The sequence below is a fragment of the Asparagus officinalis genome, chromosome 7, assembly GCF_001876935.1.
Source record: "Asparagus officinalis chromosome 7, Aspof.V1, whole genome shotgun sequence".
Lineage (NCBI taxonomy): Eukaryota > Viridiplantae > Streptophyta > Magnoliopsida > Asparagales > Asparagaceae > Asparagus > Asparagus officinalis.
The window spans coordinates 45,630,390-45,650,743 of record NC_033800.1 but is presented as its reverse complement, the minus strand read 5'-3'; the positions used below and the strand labels follow the sequence as shown (position 1 = coordinate 45,650,743).

Genomic DNA, 20,354 nt, shown 5'->3' with positions numbered 1-20,354 from the left:
AAAATTTTGAATTTGAACTACTTGTCCTGTTATATTTCTGAATCTGAATTATGGCATTTTAGACTAGGACATGCTAGTGTTTCAAAAATGAAAGAAATTATCAGAATAAACTTACTTCCTGCACTATCTAATGTTCAATTGCCACCATGTGAATATTGTTTAACTGGTAAAATGACTAGAAAACCTTTTATTGGCGGACACAGAGCCAATGAACTTTTAGGGTTGATACACTCGGATATTTGTGGTCCCCTAAGTGTCAAAACTCATAGTAATAAAGAATATTTTATTACTTTTATAGATGATTATTCCAAGTTTGCACACGTCTATCTTATATCCAAAAAATTAGAAGCTTTTGAGTGCTTTAAGAGATATAAGACAGAAGTTGAAAACCAACTTGGATTGAAAATCAAAATTTTGAGAACTGATAGAGGTGGAGAATATAATTCTAAAGAATTTGAAAGTTATTGTATTCAGCATGGAATTAAAAGGCATATAACAATGCCGTATACGCCACAACAGAATGGTGTTGCTGAAAGAAAAAACAGAATATTATTAAATGTAGTTAGATGCATGTTGTCTCATTCTGGTCTCTCTAAAAACTTTTGGGGAGAAGCATTGTTAACTACAAACTACATTTTAAATAGAATTCCCACCAAATCAGTTATATCTACACCTTATGAATTATAGAATGGGAGGAAACCTAATTTGAGTCATCTCAGGAAGTGGGGATCTATAGCCCATGTTCTCATTCCATGTCAACTTAGAGATAAGTTGGATTTTAAAACAATAAAGTGTAGATTCATAGGGTATTCAGAAAAGTCAAAAGGTTATAAGTTCTACAATAAAGAAAAAGGAGTCATTGAAAGCAGAGATGCTACATTTCTAGAGAATCTAGAGGAAGAGGAACAAGTTCAAGAGGAAACAGAACCTCTAACTGTAATAGATGATGATTATTACAGTGTTGTTCCCACTAATGACCCTGATATTGTGAATGAACCTAACCTTGAAAATGATGAAATACCTATGGAAAATAATGTACCTAATCAACCGGTTGTAGGCAACAAAAGACCAAGAACACAACCTTCATGGATGGATGATTACTATTTGTATTCATGTGAGTCATCCTGTTTTTCGGTAGATACAAATATAGAAGAACAAGATCCCTTAACTTTTTCTGATGCGATGAAATCGCATGAATCAGCTTCATGGCTAGAATCTATGAGAGAAGAACTTGATTCCATAGAAAAGAATAAAGTATGTGAGTTATGTGATCTACCAGAAAATAGGAAAGCCATAGGATGCAAATGGGTGCTCAAAAAGAAATATCGTGTTGATGGATCTATTGATAAATTCAAAGCACGGTTAGTTGCCAAAGGTTATAACCAGAAGGCAGGAATAGATTTTCAGGAGACGTATTCTCCTGTAGCTAAATTTGCATCCATTAGAATTATTTTGGCTATTGTTGCATATCTTGATTTGGAGTTATTCCAAATGGATGTTAAAACTGCATTCCTTAACGGAGAGTTGAAGGAAGCAATATATATGCAACAACCTGAAGGTTTTCAGGTAAATGAACAGGAACATAAAGTTTATAAATTAATGAAATCTCTATATGGTTTAAAACAGTCTTCTAGACAATGGTATCTTAAATTTCATGATGCAGTCACTAAACTTGGTTTTATTCAAAATAAATTAGATAATTGTGTATATGTCTTGAAAAGTGGGAGCAAGTTTACTATATTATCCTTATATGTGGATGATATATTGCTCGCTGGAAATGACATAGAAATGTTGAATAAAACCAAGGCAGATCTCAGCGAAAAGTTTGAGATGAAAGACATGGGAGATGCATCATATATTCTTGGAATTCAAATAATTCGAGATAGAAAGTCTAGAATGCTAAGTTTAAACCAAGAAAAATATTTAAGATCAGTTCTTAAAAGGTTTGGAATGGAGAATTCCAATCCGGCACCAACTCCGTTGGTTATGGGAAAGAGATTATGTAAAGAGCAAAGCCCTGGAGAGGGGCAGAAGCCATTAGATGTTCCTTATGCTCAAGCAATTGGAAGCTTGATGTATGCAATGTTGTGCACCAGACCTGATATAGCTTATGCTGTGAGTCTAGTCAGTAGATATCAAAGTAATCCAGGACCAGCACATTGGGAAGCTGTTAAAAGGATTATGAAGTATATCAGAGGTACATTGACTCATAGATTAGTTTATCAAGCTGATTCGCTTGAACTCCTCGGTTATTCCGATGCTGATTTCGGAGGTGATAAAGATGATGGAAAGTCCACTTCGGGACACTTATTTATCTTTGGAGGAGGAGCTGTTTCTTGGAGTAGCAAGAAACAAGGGTGTGTTGCTAGATATACGCAAGAAGCTGAATATATAGCTTGTAGTATGGCAACTACACATGCTGTCTGGATAAGACGGTTTTTGATTGATCTTGATCTCAATTTGTTAGAATGACCTATTGATATTTATTGTGATAATCAAGCAGCAATTAGCTTAATCAATAGTGGCGCGAATAGCTCCAAAGGAAAACATATTGAGATCCAGTATCACTATATTCGAGATATTGTAGAAAAGGGAGAAGTCAAAGTGACTTATATCCCTACTACAGATATGATTGCTGATCCTTTGACAAAAGGAATACCAGCGGAATCTTTTATCAAACATGTAAGTTTGATGGGACTTAGGAATAAATAAGTCCAAGTAAAATTTCATGAATAATGAAATAAGAGTTACTCTCTACGGATAGTGGGAGTAATGGTAAGCAGAAACATCCGATCTCACGGATAGTGGGAGGCATGTCACTTGGTTAATTTGGTCAAGTGGGAGATGTTAGCTTGACTTGGTCATTGATGACCAAATCAACCACTGTTTCTCTGTTGAGAGAATGGTGGAGAACGTGAATCATGGGTGGTTGAGAGAAAATCTCTCATGGGGGCGGATCTGAGGGGTAGAGATGATGGGTTTAGCCCCTATATAAGGAGGATCATTCTCCTTGAGAAAACACAACGAAAATCAAAAAGAAAACTCACTTACCCATTACCGGAGCCCCTCAGAAATCCTCTTTCTTCTTCTCTGTTTTTCATTCACAACAATAACTGCTGTTGCACGAGAATCAACAGCCATTTGCTATGCCAACATTAACACAAGTTCAAACTAATTCATCAACATACTTTAATAAGAACCCAAGCGCCAAGCTCAGTTGAGTTACTGAACAAGAGAGAAGCCAGAGGGAACTATGTTGGTGATAAGACCAAGAAGCCCTCCAATGAGTCCTCCACCATTAAGCAGTTGGAGAGCTGACTGAAGCAGTCCACTAGTTGGGAGCGGAGCATCGCAGGTGGAGAGAGGAGTTGTGACTACTAGCTTGCAATTGTTCAAGAGTGTCGACAAAAGAGAAGTTATATATGAAGCTCAGTTGCATACTGAAGGCTCCGTTCGAGTTTGTAGTTGTAGTTGAAACTACATTGCTTCCACACTGTAGCTGCACTCCAGCATCTGAAACGTGAAGTGAGTTTGGTTACTTTGTAACTGGAAAAATAATGCATCTCCAATTATACTGTTTCAAATAGGGGAGTCCAAGCTGCGATGTTTTCGTATCATACATCTCCAACTATATTATCAAATTATCAAAAATACCATGTGACCTCTGTTGGGGTGCAATTTTGTAGGGGTTCAATTTTGGTTTTTGTTAGTATAAAATCATAACCCTCAGTCATCACCTCAACTTTGGAGTTTTAGTGTGGTGGAATAGTCTTTTGACATAGTACTACAGTAATCCAACTTAGATCTCCCTACTCACATATTGAACGCAGATTTAAGAAAAAATTTATATGTTGAGGTTTCGGCCCATAAAAAAGGCCCTCAACCAGCATGAACATGTTAGTATAAAATTATTACTCTCACCATAATTTTGGAGTTTTGACAGGCGCTAGATATGCTTCATGTACGTCAAGCTCCACAAACAATAATCATCTTCTGTATCATACTACTATACCCTTACAATAATATAGGCAAGACCCTAATTTCCTCAAGAAAACATCATTTTCATGAGAACATGGTGAGGTGGATGTTATTAGGCAGATATTTCAACATGAACCAGAAATTGTGTGCATCTACAAGATATGATTTATTCAAATATAGCTATGACTATATGCCTCATATATGTGAGATAAATCTGCATTAGTACTTTCATAGTAGAAATTTGAGATTTCGGTACAATCTTACTTGGGAACACAGCAGTGTTGGCTGAACCAGGGCCAACGCTGCAATGAACTGTGCCATTGATGAGCAGCTGACTGAGACCAAGGAGCTGAGCTTGTGCTGAGGATGCAGAAGCAATCATCAACAAGACAACTGCAAAGAGAAGAGTCTTTGAGGTCATGAGTTCTGAAATGCTCGTGTCTGTTTGCTTTGATTGCTTGTTTCTTGCAATATTGGTTTGAATTTATAGGCAAAGATGAAGGCCAAGCTGCATCTGATTTCTCTGACTCTAGGTAACATGTCTTAATCTTTTGTGGATCTTTAGCTTCAAATCTATGTAGAATTTGAAGCTCTACAAGTTGGCACCTTGCATGCATGCCTTCAGTTGATTGCAATAGGCTATGAAGAACACAAAATATGTAGAGTTCTAGGTTAGAGTTAAGAGATTTGGTCTTGAACCTAGTGATTACTATATCGGTCCAAAACTTAGCAAGTTTCTGATTCTTAGGTTTCAGTCTTTTTGAGGTTGATTAAGATAGTTTATAAGCAGATAAAAGTGTACGAAAGCAATTTCGGCATGAACACTATATCTTAGGCACGGTACATTTCTTATTCTAAAGTACATAAATCTTGCATGACAGAGATGGAGAGGAGAACAATAAATCAATCGTATTAATAAGTGCACGTATAACCCCTTTGAGTAGGGATTTGTGTAATCTAGGCATGCCTGAGATTGAGAATGTACTATTTTGCTCATGGTGAATGAGAAATTAACTTCATTGACCAAAGAAAAGAAAGTAAGTGCACGATGTAAAGTATGCATAGATTGAATGTGAGTCATGAGTAAGATAATTAATTAAAGTGACGAAAAAATGATATCTCATTTAAGATAGGGAAATTGATGACAAAATATTATAATACAAGAATGAGTACATACTGATAGATCTACATCATAAACTTGAGATCTAAAACCATATAGCCATGATTAATTCAAAGAGATTAACAAGGATCTAAAAGAGCGGAAGCTTATACCTGAATCCATTGCTTTATCTTGATTTTGGGTGTTGGATCTTCTAACCTTAGGGTTCTCTCTAAAACCGAATTTCTCTAGCTAGATGGGGGTGTAGAGAATTAGAGAATGTAACCCTAGGTTAGGGACCATAACCCCTTATTTATAGATGTTGTACTTTTGCAATTTAGCCCCTCAATAAATTACAATTACAACCTGGTATCTGCACATATAACCCCATGACTTATTTAAATACCAAATTAACCCAACTTAATTGATCACTTTAGTGGGTTATCCTGAAAGATAGCAATACACATTGATTAATCATATGTGCCCACAAATAGATTTATTAGATTAAATCCAACAATCTCCCACTTGGGCACCATATGATTCCTTAAACTGTGTATAACCTTATGAGCTCAAAAATTGCTATCACTGAAATGGTATTTCCGAACAATCTCGTCCATTGACTATATCAATATAGGATCAAAGCGGCCTTCGTCACATTTATCGTGACTCGACCCATCAATGGTCACATATACCAATACAATCAAACGACATAGATCAATCATGGATGTGCAGCATGAAAATTACATGCAATGTGATCAGTACATGTCTATTTTCAACTGGTCCTCCTTAGTGAGGTCAAAACCAAACATAATGTAACAGAGTGTCTTAACTGAATACTTTATTCTGATCAGACAATACAACCAAACATAAAGCACCACAAATACAAACTCCCACTAAAACATAATATCCTCAAATAATACCACACCCATATGAGCAGTATGCTCATGAAAGACCTTAGGTGGCAATCCCTTAGTAAGAGGATCAGCTATCATGGAGTTTGTCCCAATGTGCTCTATGGATATCTGTCCACTCTGTACCCTTTCTTTCACAACCAGGAACTTAATGTCAATATGTTTTGACTTAGTTGAGCTCCTGTTGTTATTGGAATACATTACTGCAGATTTATTGTCACAATATAACCTTAGTGGTCTTTCAACATTTTCCAAAATGCGCAGTCCCGTGACAAAATTTCGCAGCCATATTCCCTGATTGGATGCCTCATAGCAAGCTACAAATTCTGCTGCCATAGTGGAGGAAGCTACTAGTGTTTGTTTGACACTTTTCCATGATATAGCTCCTCCTGCTAACATATAAATGTAGCCTGATGTAGACTTCCTGCTATCTTGGCATCCAGCAAAATCAGAGTCCGAATACCCAATGACCTCTAATTTCTCTGATTTTCTGTATGTGAGCATGTAATCTTTTGTTTTCTGAAGATACCTCATAACCCTTTTGACTGCTATCCAATGATCCATACCAGGGTTGCTTAAGTATCTGCCTAACATCCCAACAATGTACGCAATATCCGGACGCGTACATACCTGAGCATACATTAGACTTCCTACAGCCGAAGCATAAGGAATCTTCTGCATTTCCTGAATTTCAAGGTTACCTTTAGGGCACTGATTGAGACTAAACTTGTCTCCTTTAGCAACAGGGGTATCACCTGGTCTGCAATCTTGCATGCCAAACCTTTTAAGTACCTTATCGATATAGCTCTTTTGTGATAATCCAAGAATACCCCGAGAGCGATCTCGATGTATCTGGAAAAAATACTTTACTGTTCATCCGGGAAAAAATACTTTACTGTTCATCCGGGAAAAAATACTTTACTGTTCATCCGAAAAAAAAATTCGTTACTGTTCATCCGAGAACATTACTGTTCATCCGAACCCAAAAATTGAATCTTTAACCAGAGATTTAAGATCAAAAACCCAATAAAACTTAAATCCCTAAGAATTAATCAAGGTGGCTCTGATACCACTTGTTAGATCTACATCATAAAACTTGAGATCTAAAACCATATAGCCATGATTAATTCAAAGAGATTAACAAGGATCTAAAAGAGCGGAAGCTTATACCTGAATCCATTGCTTGATCTTGATTTTGGGTGTTGGATCTTCTAACCTTAGGGTTCTCTCTAAAACCGAATTTCTCTAGCTAGATGGGGGTGTAGAGAATTAGAGAATGTAACCCTAGGTTAGGGACCATAACCCCTTATTTATAGATGTTGTACTTTTGTAATTTAGCCCCTCAATAAATTACAATTACAACCTGGTATCTGCACATATAACCCCATGGCTTATTTAAATACCAAATTAACCCAACTTAATTGATCACTTTAGTGGGTTATCCTGAAAGATAGCAATACACATTGATTAATCATATGTGCCAACAAATAGATTTATTAGATTAAATCCAACACATACATCCTGTATATGAGTTTTCTGCTGAAACAAAGATAACTAAATCAAACTGTTGTTTCTATAGGCTAATTATTTTCTGACAACTCAAATAATACCAAAACGTCTAAATATTCAGCTATTATTTCTGCATATTATTTTTTGTAAAGGAGGTTAATAATCTATAAGCATTTTTAGTAAAATAAGAAATGAGAACAGTAAAAAAATAGATGGCCGTAGTTCAAAGAAATGGGGAATGAATGTGAAGTCACAAATTAGCATGTCATCTTGCTCTAGGTTTGACATTATTCTATTTCTATGGTCCATAATCTCAAAGGAAATGCCCATATTTTTGGGCAAGCAGGCATTTGGTCATCTCTGGTCCCTCTGGTCCCTCCTTTGAGAAGGGCTTCTTGTATACTACTGTTTGTTGGGGCTAGGCCCAATTCTCCCTCTTCGACCATAGTATGCTTTAGAATCCTCTGAAATAGCATTAATTGGTTTTACGTCTTTCGGTAATGATTCTGTTAGCAATTGTAGTAAAATTAGGGCTTTTTAGTTTCTCATTGATAGAATTGTTGGCTTATATAGCCTTACACACACGTTTACACAAAGGTCCTCTAAAACTCTTTAATTGCATTACATTCTCAACACTCCTCCTCAAGATGGGCGAAAGATATCTATTAAGCCCATCTTGTCACACCCTCTAACTAGATCTACTGAGCTAAGCCCCTTAGTTAAGCAGTCTGCAGCCTGCTCCTTAGTTGGAACATAGCCTAACTCCAGTAGCCCACTGTTCAGCTTCTCCTTGATGAAGAATCTATCAATCTCGATGTGCTTAATTCTGTCATGTTGAACTGGGTTGTTGGCGATGCTGATAGCTGATTTGTTGTCGCACCACAAACTCATCTTGACTCCTTGGTCAAGGTTCAGCTCCACCAGCATGTTCTTCAGCCACATCAGCTCCGCAACCCCCAAGGCCATGGCTCTGTACTCAGCTTCAGCTGTTGATCTCGCCACTACTGATTGCTTCTTGCTTTTCCAGGAGACTAAGTTGCCTCCTACAAATATGCAATACCCTGAGGTAGACCTCCGATCATCTCCGCAGTTAGCCCAATCTGAGTCACAGTAGCCCTCAATGTTCACATGGCCACTCCTCATGAATCTTAGTCCTTTGCCAGAGGCACCCTTTAGATACCTCAATATCTGATATACTGCATCCATATGACCCTTCCTCGGGTCATGCATGTAGCGGCTCACCATGCTTACCGCATATGAGATGTCTGGACGTGTGTGACTCAGGTAGATTAGCCTGCCCACCAATCTCTGATACCTCTCACGATCAATAGTTTCTCCTGCCTCAGCACTTAGCCTGAAACTCTGATCGATCGGTGTAGCAGCCAGCTTACACCCTAACATCCCCGTCTCTGCAAGAAGATCTAGTACATACTTCCTCTGGGAGAGAACAATCCCCTTAGGTCCATGAGTTATCTCTATCCCAAGGAAGTATCGAAGCTGACCCAGATCCTTCACTTCGAATTCTTTGCTCAATCTTACCTTGAGCTGAGCAATCTCCTTCTCATCATCTCCTGTGATGATCATATCATCCACATACACTGCCAGCATAGTGATGTGACCCCTACTTCTTCTGAAGAATACAGTATGGTTGGCATTGATCGGTTTGTATCCCATACCAACCATGGCTCTCCTGAACCTATCAAACCATGCTCGAGGGGACCGCTTCAGCCCATACAGAGACTTCTTCAGCCTATGGACCTTACCTACTGTCTGTCCTGTTCCACATCCAGGTGGTATCTCCATATACACATCTTCCACTAGATCTCCATGAAGAAATGCATTCTTCACATCCACCATTTGTTGCCAGAGAAATCAACGTCCGAACAGTACTCATCTTCGCCACTGGTGCAAAAGTCTCATCGTAGTCAATGCCGTATGTCTGGCTGTACCCTTTTGCCACCAGTCGTGCCTTATATCGTTCAACCTTCCCTTCTGGGTTCTGTTTCACAGTAAACACCCACTTGCATCTCACTGCTCTTTTTCCTGCTGGCAGTGTCGCTAACTCCCACGTGTGGTTCTTCTTAAGAGCCCCCAGCTCCTCATGCATAACAGCCTTCCACTTTGGGTCCTTCTTAGCATCCTGCCAGTTGTTAGGTATAATAACAGAATCTAATGATGCAATAAATGCTCCGTGTGAAGGGGATATGTGAGAGTAGGAAACAAATTAATCTAGATCCCAACCATATCTCTTAGGAGGATTTCCCGCATTACTGCGAATAGTCCTCCTTTCTGACATTGGTATCGGGAGAGAGGCAGGAGTAGGAATGGTATTACCTAGAGTACTTGGAGTGGAGGGTGGTGTAGGTGTCTCAGGAGTTGGAGCAGAGCTGGACGAGGGACTAGGCACTGGTACTGTAACTGTAGGCACATCTGGCTCCTTCCCTCTCCTACTGTATGTAAGCAACTCCCCCTGAGCTGTAGGCCTAACACCCCTTGTCTCCTCCTCCTCCCCTTCGTCTTCATCCTCCTTCTCTACTGAGTACGGGATCGAAATTGGGATTGACCCCCTTGAGCTCTCACCATTCCCTCCCTCTTACCTCATACCTCCAGTATCGGGCAAGTCACCAAAAGGTGAAGTAACCCCCACTGTGTAGTACAACTCGAGCTCCCGAAACCGCACATCCATGCTGACAAATAGCTTTTTTTCCACCGGGTTCCAACAAACATACCCTTTCTGGGTGCTATTGTAGCCCACGAATATACACTTCACAGCCCTAGGGTCTAGCTTCCCAACCGATGGTCTGTTGTCCTTCATAAAGCACACACAGTCAAATACCTTCAATGGTAGGGCCCCCCCATTATCTCCCTTCAGTGTCTCACAAGGAGACTTCCACTCCAACACACTCGAAGGCATCCGGTTGATTAAGTAAGCAGCAGTCAAGACTGCTTGTCCCCACAACACCTTTGGGACATTCATCGCCATCATTATACTCCTAGCAACTTCTAGGAGATGTCTGTTCTTCCTCTCTGCTATCCCATTCTGAGCTGGGGTGTATGGGCATGTAGTCTGGTGTAGAATCCCCTGAGCTGACAGATACTCCCCAAGTATTCTGTTGGTATACTCTGTCCCATTATCCGATCTCAACACTTTTACTGCTGCACAATACTGAGTCTGGATGTGCTTATGAAAATCTTTGAAACAGCCAACTACATCACTTTTGTTTTTCATAAGATACACCTAAGTGACTCTAGAGAAGCAATCAATAAATGTTACAAAAAACTTGTATCCATTAGTAGAATTTACTGGGCAGGGTCCCCATACATCAGAATGTATTACTTCAAACTTACAAGAACTCCTGCTACCCGAACTAACATAAGAACTTCTAGTCAGCTTCCTAACTTTTAGAGGCGTTTTAGGCAGAAAGCCTGCCAAAACTGGCACTTTGGCAGGCTTTCTGCCCAAAGCCCAATGCCCTTCCCATAAACCAAACAGCCCCTTAATACCTCCATGAATGCCATCAAATCCTACTGTGCATGATTCATATTTCTAATCTTTGCTATTTCCTTTCTTCTCAAATCTATCAATATCACACAATACTCATAGAATTGTTTAGAAAGGAATATTATTCTTCAAGGAAATGAAATGAGAGAGAGATTTGAAGGCAGTGAAGGGAGAGATGAGGAGATAGAGAACAGTTTTATTTTTAGAGTACCGGTCAAAAGCTAAATGGTTTAGAAAGAAGAGTTAATAGAGACTATATACACTAGTAGAATTTCATCAAAAATTGATACGCTAGTAGAATTTCATCAAAAATTGACATTGACAAACTGATTTAATCTAGAGGAATTATATTGTTCGGTGGTTGTTGTGTTGGATTTAAATCTAATTAAATCTATTTGTGGGCACATATGATTAATCTGTGTATATTGCTATCCTTCAGGATAACCCACTAAAGTGATCAATCAATTTGGGTTAATGGGTATTTAAATATAATCATGGTGTTATATGTGCAGATACCAGGTTGTAATTGTGATTTGATGATGGGCCAAATTACAAATGTATAATATCTATAAATAAGGGGTTATGGTCCCTAATTTAGGGTTACATTCTCTAATTCTCTTTACCCCCATCTAGAGAGAAATTTGGCTAGAGAAACCCTAAGGTTAGAAGATCCAAAACCCATCTTAAGTTTAATCTATGGATTCAGGTATAAGCTTCCGCTCTTTTTTTTTATTCTTGTAAATCTCATTGAATTAATCATGGCTTTATGGTTTAGATCTCAAGTTTTTTTTATAAGATCTAACAAGTGGTATCAGAGACACATGTGATTAATTCTTAGGGGTTTAAGTTCTTAAAAAATTAGGTTTTTCGATCTTAAAATCTCTGGTTTTGATTAAGAATTGTTCTCGAATGAAATGTAACGTTTGGATGAACAGTTATGTTTTTTATTTTTTGGATGAACAGTAATGTTTTGGAAATTTTTGGATTTTTTCTTCGATTTTTTCTTGGATCTGGATCACGAAATTTTTTTTTCGATTCTGGATCTGTTTTTGAAATAAAATCGAGAAGTTTTGGATCTATTTGGTTTTTTGGTCATCGGTCCCGTGCTCCTCGCCGGCGCAGTGTCGCTGGCGGCCTCGCTCTCGACTCCGACGGCGACAGTGGCATTAGAAAACCCTAGGGTTTCGACCTTTGGGTGCAGGAGCAATGACGGCGGCGGTTTCAGATTGAAACCCTAAGGGTTCGTGTGTGAAAACGTGGCGAAAATTAAGGAGGTGGTTACCTCAGATTTTGGCGAGGCTTGAAAGCTTCAAACGAACTTCGCGTTCGTTCTCAAGTGAGCCACGCGCTCAATTTAACCGAACTTCGCATTCGTTCTCAAGTGAGCATCGCACTCAAATCAAACGAACCTCACATTCGTTCTAAGGTGAGCCTTGCGCTCAGTTCTAAGGTGAGCCTCGTGCTAAATTCTAAGGTGAGCCTCGCGCTCAGTTCTAAGGTGAGCCTCGCGCTCAGTTCTCAGGTGAGCCTCGCGCTCAATTTAAGTCGAACCTCGCGTTCGTTTTCAGTCGAACCTCGCGTTTATTTTTCAAACGAACCTCGCGTTCGTTCTCAAGTTGAACATTGTGTTCGTTTTCAGTCGAACCTCGTGTTCTTTTTTTCAAACGAACCTCGTGTTCGTTCTCAAGTTGAACCTTGTGTTCATTTTCAGTCGAACCTCGCGTTCATTTTTCAAACGAACCTCGCGTTCGTTCTCAAGTTGAACATCATGTTCATTTTCAGACGAACCTCGCGTTCGTGCTTAGGTGAGTCTCGTACTCAATACAGACGAACCTCGCGTTCGAAGTCAAGCGAACTTCGTGTTCACTATGGTTAAGCCTCGGCTAATTTATTCAATTAAGTTATGGGCCCTAATTAAGCTGTGAGACCCCAATTAAGTTTTTGGAAATTCAGTTGATTTAAATTTTTTAATTTAAATCTAATTCGGTTTTTAATCAATTATTTAATTCAAATATTATGACACTAAGGTATTAAGGTTGTCTCTCACTCCAATTGATTAATTGAAACAAGAAGTTGCCAAAGTAACCTCTCTTGTGTAGATTGTTCATGAGGAATGTGAGATGTTTGTGTGTATGCTTTCGTGTAAATATTTAATCGGCCCAAAGGAAGGTTAATATTTATTTAGACTATATACACATCTGCGATGATAAGCGTGTGATAATTATAAGGTTTACATGTGAATAATGAATCGATCCAAAGATAGTTTCATTATTTGACATGAGTTATTATCAATGTTTGATCATTGCAACAAGGTATCACTTACAAGTTAATATTACTGTCCAAAGACTTGATATTAATATTGTGCCAGATATCTTGGATGGGATTCGTCATTATTTGAATTTTATTAATTACTAATTATGGTTATTGCTGTGAGCATTTTTGTTTTATTTCAGCTAATGCGTCTGTTGCAACAATTTCTGCTAACATCAACTCAATTCTCATGCTAAATGAGACAAACTTCAAGGTTTGGAAAGAGAACATATTAATTGTTCTTGGCTGCATGGATCTAGACTTTGCATTAAGAATTGAACAACCCCAACCTCTCAATGCGGATAGCACTCCTGATGCAAAGAAGGAGTATGAGAAGTGGGAGCATTCAAATCGCATGAGTCTTATGATCATTAAGCGCGGCGTTCCGGAAGCCTTCAGGGACATAGAATCCGAAGGGATTACTAAGGCTAAAGATTTCCTTACCGAAATTGAGAAGCGTTTTGCAAAAAACGATAAGGTAGAAACAAGCACGCTCTTAGCTCGCTTGATTTCAATAAAGTATAAGGGCAAAGTGATACGGGTGTATCTTCTTCTCTGCTTCGGGAGCTTAGAGATCCTCATGAGAGCTTGAGGATAGGTGATTCTCATGATATCTTAAGAATAGAAGCGTGGTTGGAGCCATAGAGGATGGCGAAAGAAGTCAGAAGGAGCGAAAGGCAGAAGAACAGGCAAACTAGCAGAACTCTGGCCGGTTGACCGTAGCGACATGCGCGGTCGACCGCCAACCTGCACGGTGCAGGGTTTGAGACTGGAACTCTATCCGGTCGACCGCGATGGTCACTACGGTCGACCGCGATAGGTTCTTGGGCTTTTCCTGATTCGTTTTGGATTCTGTTTTGATGGGGATTCCTGATCCTTTTGGGCTTGTTTATTTACAAGATTGCCACCACGTTGTAAACCCTATAAATTGGGATTGTTTAGGGTTTCTAAGGGAGAAGTTAGAGGCCATATGTAGATCTAAAGGGTTTTAGGTCTAAGGGAAATCCTAATAAAAAAGATTAGGGTTTAGAGGATTACTCAGATTGTAATCAGAAAAGAGACCTTAGGGAGAGAGAAATTCTAATAATTGTATTAGTATTTAGAGAGAGTTGAGAGGTTGTTCTCGATTCTAGTGAGATTGTAAGAGAGAGATTGTAATCTTTTCATACTCATAATCTAGAGAAGGTAATTTCCTTCACCATACTGAATTGTTCTTGTGTTTTGGTCATCCTCTTCTCAACCCACCTTTTGGTAATTCCGCGACTAAAGGGTGCTCGCACGGCGACTCGTATCAAGTTGGTATCAGAGCATCAGATCTGATGAAGGGGGAACCTGTGTATGGTCCTTACTCGCTCACAGTAGAAGAAGCTTGGCGAGATCCTTTTTCTTTGGAAGGAGTTCAGAGACTAAGGAAGAAGAAGATGACTGAAGACAACAAAGATGGAGGGGCTCGAGAGTTTCCTCAGTAGAAGTTCTAACTTGAAAGGGACTTTAAGTTCTTAAAGAGGTGAGCCATGATACGGGTGTATCTTCTTCTCTGTTTCGGGAGCTCAGCGATCCTCATGAGAGCTTGAGAATAGGTGATTCTCATGATATCTTGAGAATAGAAGTGTGGTTAGAGCCATAGAGGACTGCGAAAAAAGTCAGAAGGAGCGAAAGGCAGAAGAACAGGCAAACTAGCAGAACTCTGGCCGGTCGACCGCAGCGACATGCGCAGTTGACCGCCAACCTGCACGGTGCAGGGTTTGAGACTGGAACTCTATCCGGTCGACCGCGATGGTCACTGCGGTCGACCGCGATAGGTTCCTGGGCTTTTCCTGGTTCGTTTTGGATTCTGTTTTGACGGGGATTCCTGATCCTTTTGGGCTTGTTTATTTACAAAATTGCCACCATATTGTAAACCCTATAAATAGGGATTGTTTAGGGTTTCTAAGGGAGAAGTTAGAGGCCAGATGTAGATCTAAAGGGTTTTAGGTCTAAGGGGGATCCTAATCAAAAGGATTAGGGTTTAGAGGATTACTCAGATTGTAATCAGAAAAGAGACCTTAGGGAGAGAGAAATTCTAATAATTGTATTAGGGTTTAGAGAGAGAGTTGAGAGGTTGTTCTCGATTCTAGTGAGATTGTGAGAGAGGGATTGTAATCTTTTCATACTCATAATGTAGAGAAGATAATTTCCTTCGCCATACTGAATTGTTCTTGTGTTTTGGTCATCCTCTTCTCAACCCACCTTTTGGTAATTCCGCGACTAAAGGGTGCTCGCACGGCGACTCGTATCACAAAGGAAATATCAGGGAGTACATTATGGAAATGTCTCATATTGCTTCAAAGCTTAAGGCACTTAAACTCGATCTTTGTGATGAGTTATTGGTGCATCTGGTTTTGTTGTCTCTTTCTGCACAATTCAATCAGTTTAAGATCAGTTATAACTGCCAAAAGGAGAAATGGACTCTAAATGAGCTCATTTCATACCGTGTGCAAGAAGAAGACATATTGAAGCAAGATAAGACAGAAAGTGCTCATTTATCCTATGCCTCTAAGGATAATGGCAAGAAAAGGAAGAATGATAATGAAGCTGCTAAGGGTCCAGTCCAGAAGAAACAACATAAGGATAATCAGGGTTGTTTCTTCTGTAACAAGCCTGGACACGTAAAAAAGGATTGTACAAAATAAGGGTACGTTCCTTGCTTTGGTCTGTTCTGAGGTTAATTTAGCTTCAGTACCTAGAAACACTTGGTGGTTAGACTCTGGTGCTACTACTCACATAAGTGTTTCTATGCAGGGTTGCCTGAGCTACCGAAAGCCAAGTGATGTTGAAAGACACATCTTTGTGGGCGACGGACAATCGGTAGATGTGAAAGCAATTGGGCACTTTAGGTTGTTGTTAGGAACTGATTCTTATTTGGATTTGAAAGATACTTTTGTAGTACCGTCTTTTAGACGGAATTTAATTTCTGTTTCTGTATTGGACAAATCAGGTTATTCTTGTTCATTTAGAAACAGTCAATTCATTTTATCTTTTAATTCAAATGTTGTGGGAACCGGTTACTTGAGTACTTATGATAACTTATATTTGCTTGATACAATTGCTTCTTATAATGAATCCTTACATGCGGAATCACGTGGTACTAAGCGTAAATTAAATAAGGAAAATTCGGCGATATTATGGCATAAGCGCTTGGGTCATATCTCAAAAGGTAGAGTTGAGTGTCTTGTGTCTGATGGCATTTTGGATTCCCTTGATTTTTCGAACTTCGACGTATGTGTTGAATGTATCAAGGGAAAACAGACCAAAGTTAAGAGATTAGGTGCCAACAGATCTTCGGATGTCTTAGAATTGATACATACGGATATTTGTGGGCCATTCCCTATGGAATCCTAGAATGATCAATAATATTGTATATCATTCATAGACGATTACTCACGTTATAGGTACCTATATCTTATTCATGAAAAATCTGAGTCTCTGGACATGTTCAAAGCCTATAAAGCTGAAGTTGAGAATCAACTCAACAGAAGAATTAAAACCGTTAGATCTGATCGTAGTGGTGAGTACTACGGTAGATATGATGGTTCAGGTGAACAACGTCCATGACCATTTGCTAGATACCTAGGATACCTAGAGGAATACAGTATCGTCCCACAGTACACCATGCCGGGTTCACCTAGCATGAATGGTGTAGCCGAAAGACGAAACAAGACTCTTAAGGACATGGTAAGAAGTATGATTGCTCATTCTTCTTTACCAGAGTCTCTCTGGGGAGAAGCACTAAAGACATCGGCTTACATTCTGAATAGAGTACTAAGTAAAGCAGTTGCTAAAATACCTTATGAGCTTTGGACTGGTCGAAAGCCCAGTTTAAAGCATTTACATATTTGGGGATGTCCAGCTGAGGTAAGGCCTTATAGGCCAAATAAAAAGAAATTGGACTCCAAAACAGTTAGCAGCTACTTTATTGGGTACTCTGAACGCTCTAGGGGCTATAAGTTTTATGATCCCACACTAAGGAATATTTTTGAGACGGGAACAGCAACATTCTTTGAGAATTTTGAGTTTGGGGGGAGAAATAAGGTTAGAGACATTAGTTTTGAGGAGGAATTGGCTTCAGATCCAATCCATACAGTTACTTTTGACAATATTCAGGTTCCTATACCTGTTGTTGCTCAAGAAGTAAATCCGGAACCTCAAGATGACAATGTTGAACAACTCCCTGTTCCAGAAGAACAAACTCAACAACCTCAAGAACCAGTGCCATTAAGGAGATCCACGAGAGAAAGGAGAAATGCTATTCCGGATGATTATATTGTATTTCTCCAAGAACATGAGGAAAGTAGTGGAATGTTAGAAGATGATCCAATCAACTTCTCTCAGGCCATGAAAAGTTCTAACTCTCAACAGTGGATTGATGCCATGAATGAAGAGTATAAGTCTATGCAAGACAATAAGGTTTGGGAACTTGTCCCATTGCCAGAAGGTGCAAAACCAATTGGTTGTAAATGGATTTTTAAAACCAAGCGGGATGCAAATGGTAATGTGGAGAGGTATAAGGCACGTCTTGTGGCTAAAGGCTATACTCAAAAGGAAGGCATTGATTATACAGAGACTTTCTCTCCGGTTTCATCGAAAGACTCTTTCAGAACAATCATGGCACTTGTTGCTCATTATGATCTTGAGTTACATCAGATGGATGTTAAGACTGCATTTCTCAATGGAGACATTGATGAGATGATTTATATGGTGCAACCAAAAAACTTTGTGTCAGGAGACCCAAAGAATATGATCTGCAAATTAAAGAAATCCATTTATGGACTCAAGCAAGCTCCTCATCAATGGTATCATAAGTTTCAACAAATAATTATCTCGTTCGGTTTTGAGATGAACATTGTTGATGACTGTGTATATCACAAGTTCAGTGGGAGTAAGTATATTTTTCTGGTTCTGTATGTGGATGACATCTTGCTTGCCACTAATGATATAGGCATGTTGCACGAAACCAAGAGATTTCTATCAAAGAATTTTGAGATGAAAGATCTTGGGGACGCCTCTTTTATATTAGGGATCCAGATACATCGAGATCGCTCTTGGGGTATTCTTGGATTATCACAAAAGAGCTATATCGATAATGTACTTAAAAGGTTTAGCATGCAAGATTGCAGACCAGGAGACATCCCTGTGGCTAAAGGAGACAAATTTAGTCTCAATCAGTGCCCTAAAGGTAACATTAAAATTCAGCAAATGCAGAAGATTCCTTATGCTTCGGCTGTAGAAAGTCTAATGTATGCTCAGGTATGTACGCGTCCGGATATTGCGTACATTGTTGGGATGTTATGCAGATACTTAAGCAACCCTGGTATGGATCATTGGATAGTAGTCAAAAGGGTTATGAGGTATCTTCAGATTCAGAAAACAAAAGATTATATGCTCACATACAGAAAATCAGAACAGCTGGAGGTCATTGGGTATTCGGACTCTGATTTTGCTGGATGCCAAGAGAGCAGGAAGTCTACATCAGGCTACATTTATATATTAGCAGGAGGATCTATATCATGAAAAAGTATCAAACAAACACTTGTAGCTTCCTCCACTATGGCAGCAGAATTTGTAGCTTGCTATGAGGCATCCAATCAGAGAATATGGCTGTGAAACTTTGTCACGGGACTGCGCATTTTGGAAAATATGGAAAGACCACTAATGTTATGGTGTGGTATTATTTGAGGATATCATGATTTAGTGGGAGTTTGTAATTGTGGTGCTCTGTCTTTGGTTATATTGTCTGATCAGAATAAAGTATTCAGTTAAGACACTCTGTTATATTATGTTTGGTTTTGACCTCACTAAAGTAGAACCAGTTGAAAATAGACATGTACTGATCACATTGCATGTAATTTTCATGCTGCATATCCATGATTGATCTATGTCGTTTGATTGTATTGGTATATGTGACCATTGATGGGTCGAGTCACGATAAATGTGACGAAGGCCACTTTGATCCTATATTGATATAGTCAATGGACGAGATTGTTCGGAAATACCTTTTCAGTGATAGCAATTTTGAGCTCATAAGGTTATACACAATTTAAGGAATCATATGGTGCCCAAGTGGGAGATTGTTGGATTTAAATCTAATTAAATCTATTTATGGGCACATATGATTAATCTGTGTGTATTGCTATCCTTCAGGATAACCCACTAAAGTGATCAATCAATTTGGGTTAATGGGTATTTAAATATAATCATGGGGTTATATGTGCAGATACTAGGTTGTAATTGTGATTTGATGAGGGGCCAAATTATAAATGTACAACATCTATAAATAAGGGGTTATGGTCCCTAATCTAGGGTTATATTCTCTAATTCTCTTCACCCCCCATCTAGAGAGAAATTTGGCTAGAGAAACCCTAAGGTTAGAAGATCCAAAACCCATCTCAAGTTTAATTTACGGATTCAGGTATTAGCTTCCGCTCTTTTCTTTTGATTCTTGTAAATCTCATTGAATTAATCATGGCTTTATGGTTTAGATCTCAAGTTTTTTTATAAGATCTAACATGTTGATCTTAAACATGGACAAAATATGTTGTTGCATTAGATGGTCGATATATATTATGTCTAAATTTAGGAGTACCTCTATCAGAATTATAACACCAATCTCATGTTAATACAAGAAATGTGGGTAGGTCCCCATGTGCAAAGTGCACATGATAAGATCCATGTAACAAAACTTGAATGGATAGATGATGAAGACATTGGTTGTTGCTACGGTGACCGAACAACTTGCGGTCACAGAAAAGTCATCGAGGGACCCGGATTGGGTAACAGCTAAAGTCCTCTGTCAATCTTTAACAGAGATGACCCACATACTTTGACACAATCCCTACAATTTCTACTTCCTTAAGCATGACTCAAAAATCTATAGCACTTACAAAAGTTTGGAAACAAACAACCTTAATATTGTTGTCGTACGCTAATTAAAAGTCGGATCCATCTGCATGCATACCCGACCCAACTTTCAACAAGCAATGGCCAAACCCGACCCGTTTTCAGCCCT

General features: G+C 39.0%; 1 protein-coding gene across 1 annotated transcript; it reads right to left on the bottom strand.

Moving 5' to 3' along the window:
• Positions 3,295 to 4,499, bottom strand: LOC109848063 (phylloplanin). The gene is made up of 2 exons (XM_020417373.1): positions 4,243 to 4,499; positions 3,295 to 3,513 (listed from the first exon to the last, which is right to left on the bottom strand). The coding sequence occupies exons 1-2, from the start codon at positions 4,397 to 4,399 to the stop codon at positions 3,332 to 3,334; spliced, it is 339 nt and encodes a 112-aa protein (XP_020272962.1). The 5' UTR covers positions 4,400 to 4,499; the 3' UTR covers positions 3,295 to 3,331.

What these genes read in the sequence shown, in the direction of transcription:
- LOC109848063 (XM_020417373.1), bottom strand. Translation starts at nt 4,399, where the DNA reads ATGACCTCAAAGACTCTTCTCTTTGCAGTTGTCTTGTTGATGATTGCT. An exon ending in CAACACTGCTGTGTTCCCAA is followed by an intron (nt 3,514 to 4,242) that starts GTAAGATTGTAC and finishes TTCACGTTTCAG; the next exon opens with ATGCTGGAGTGCAGCTACAG.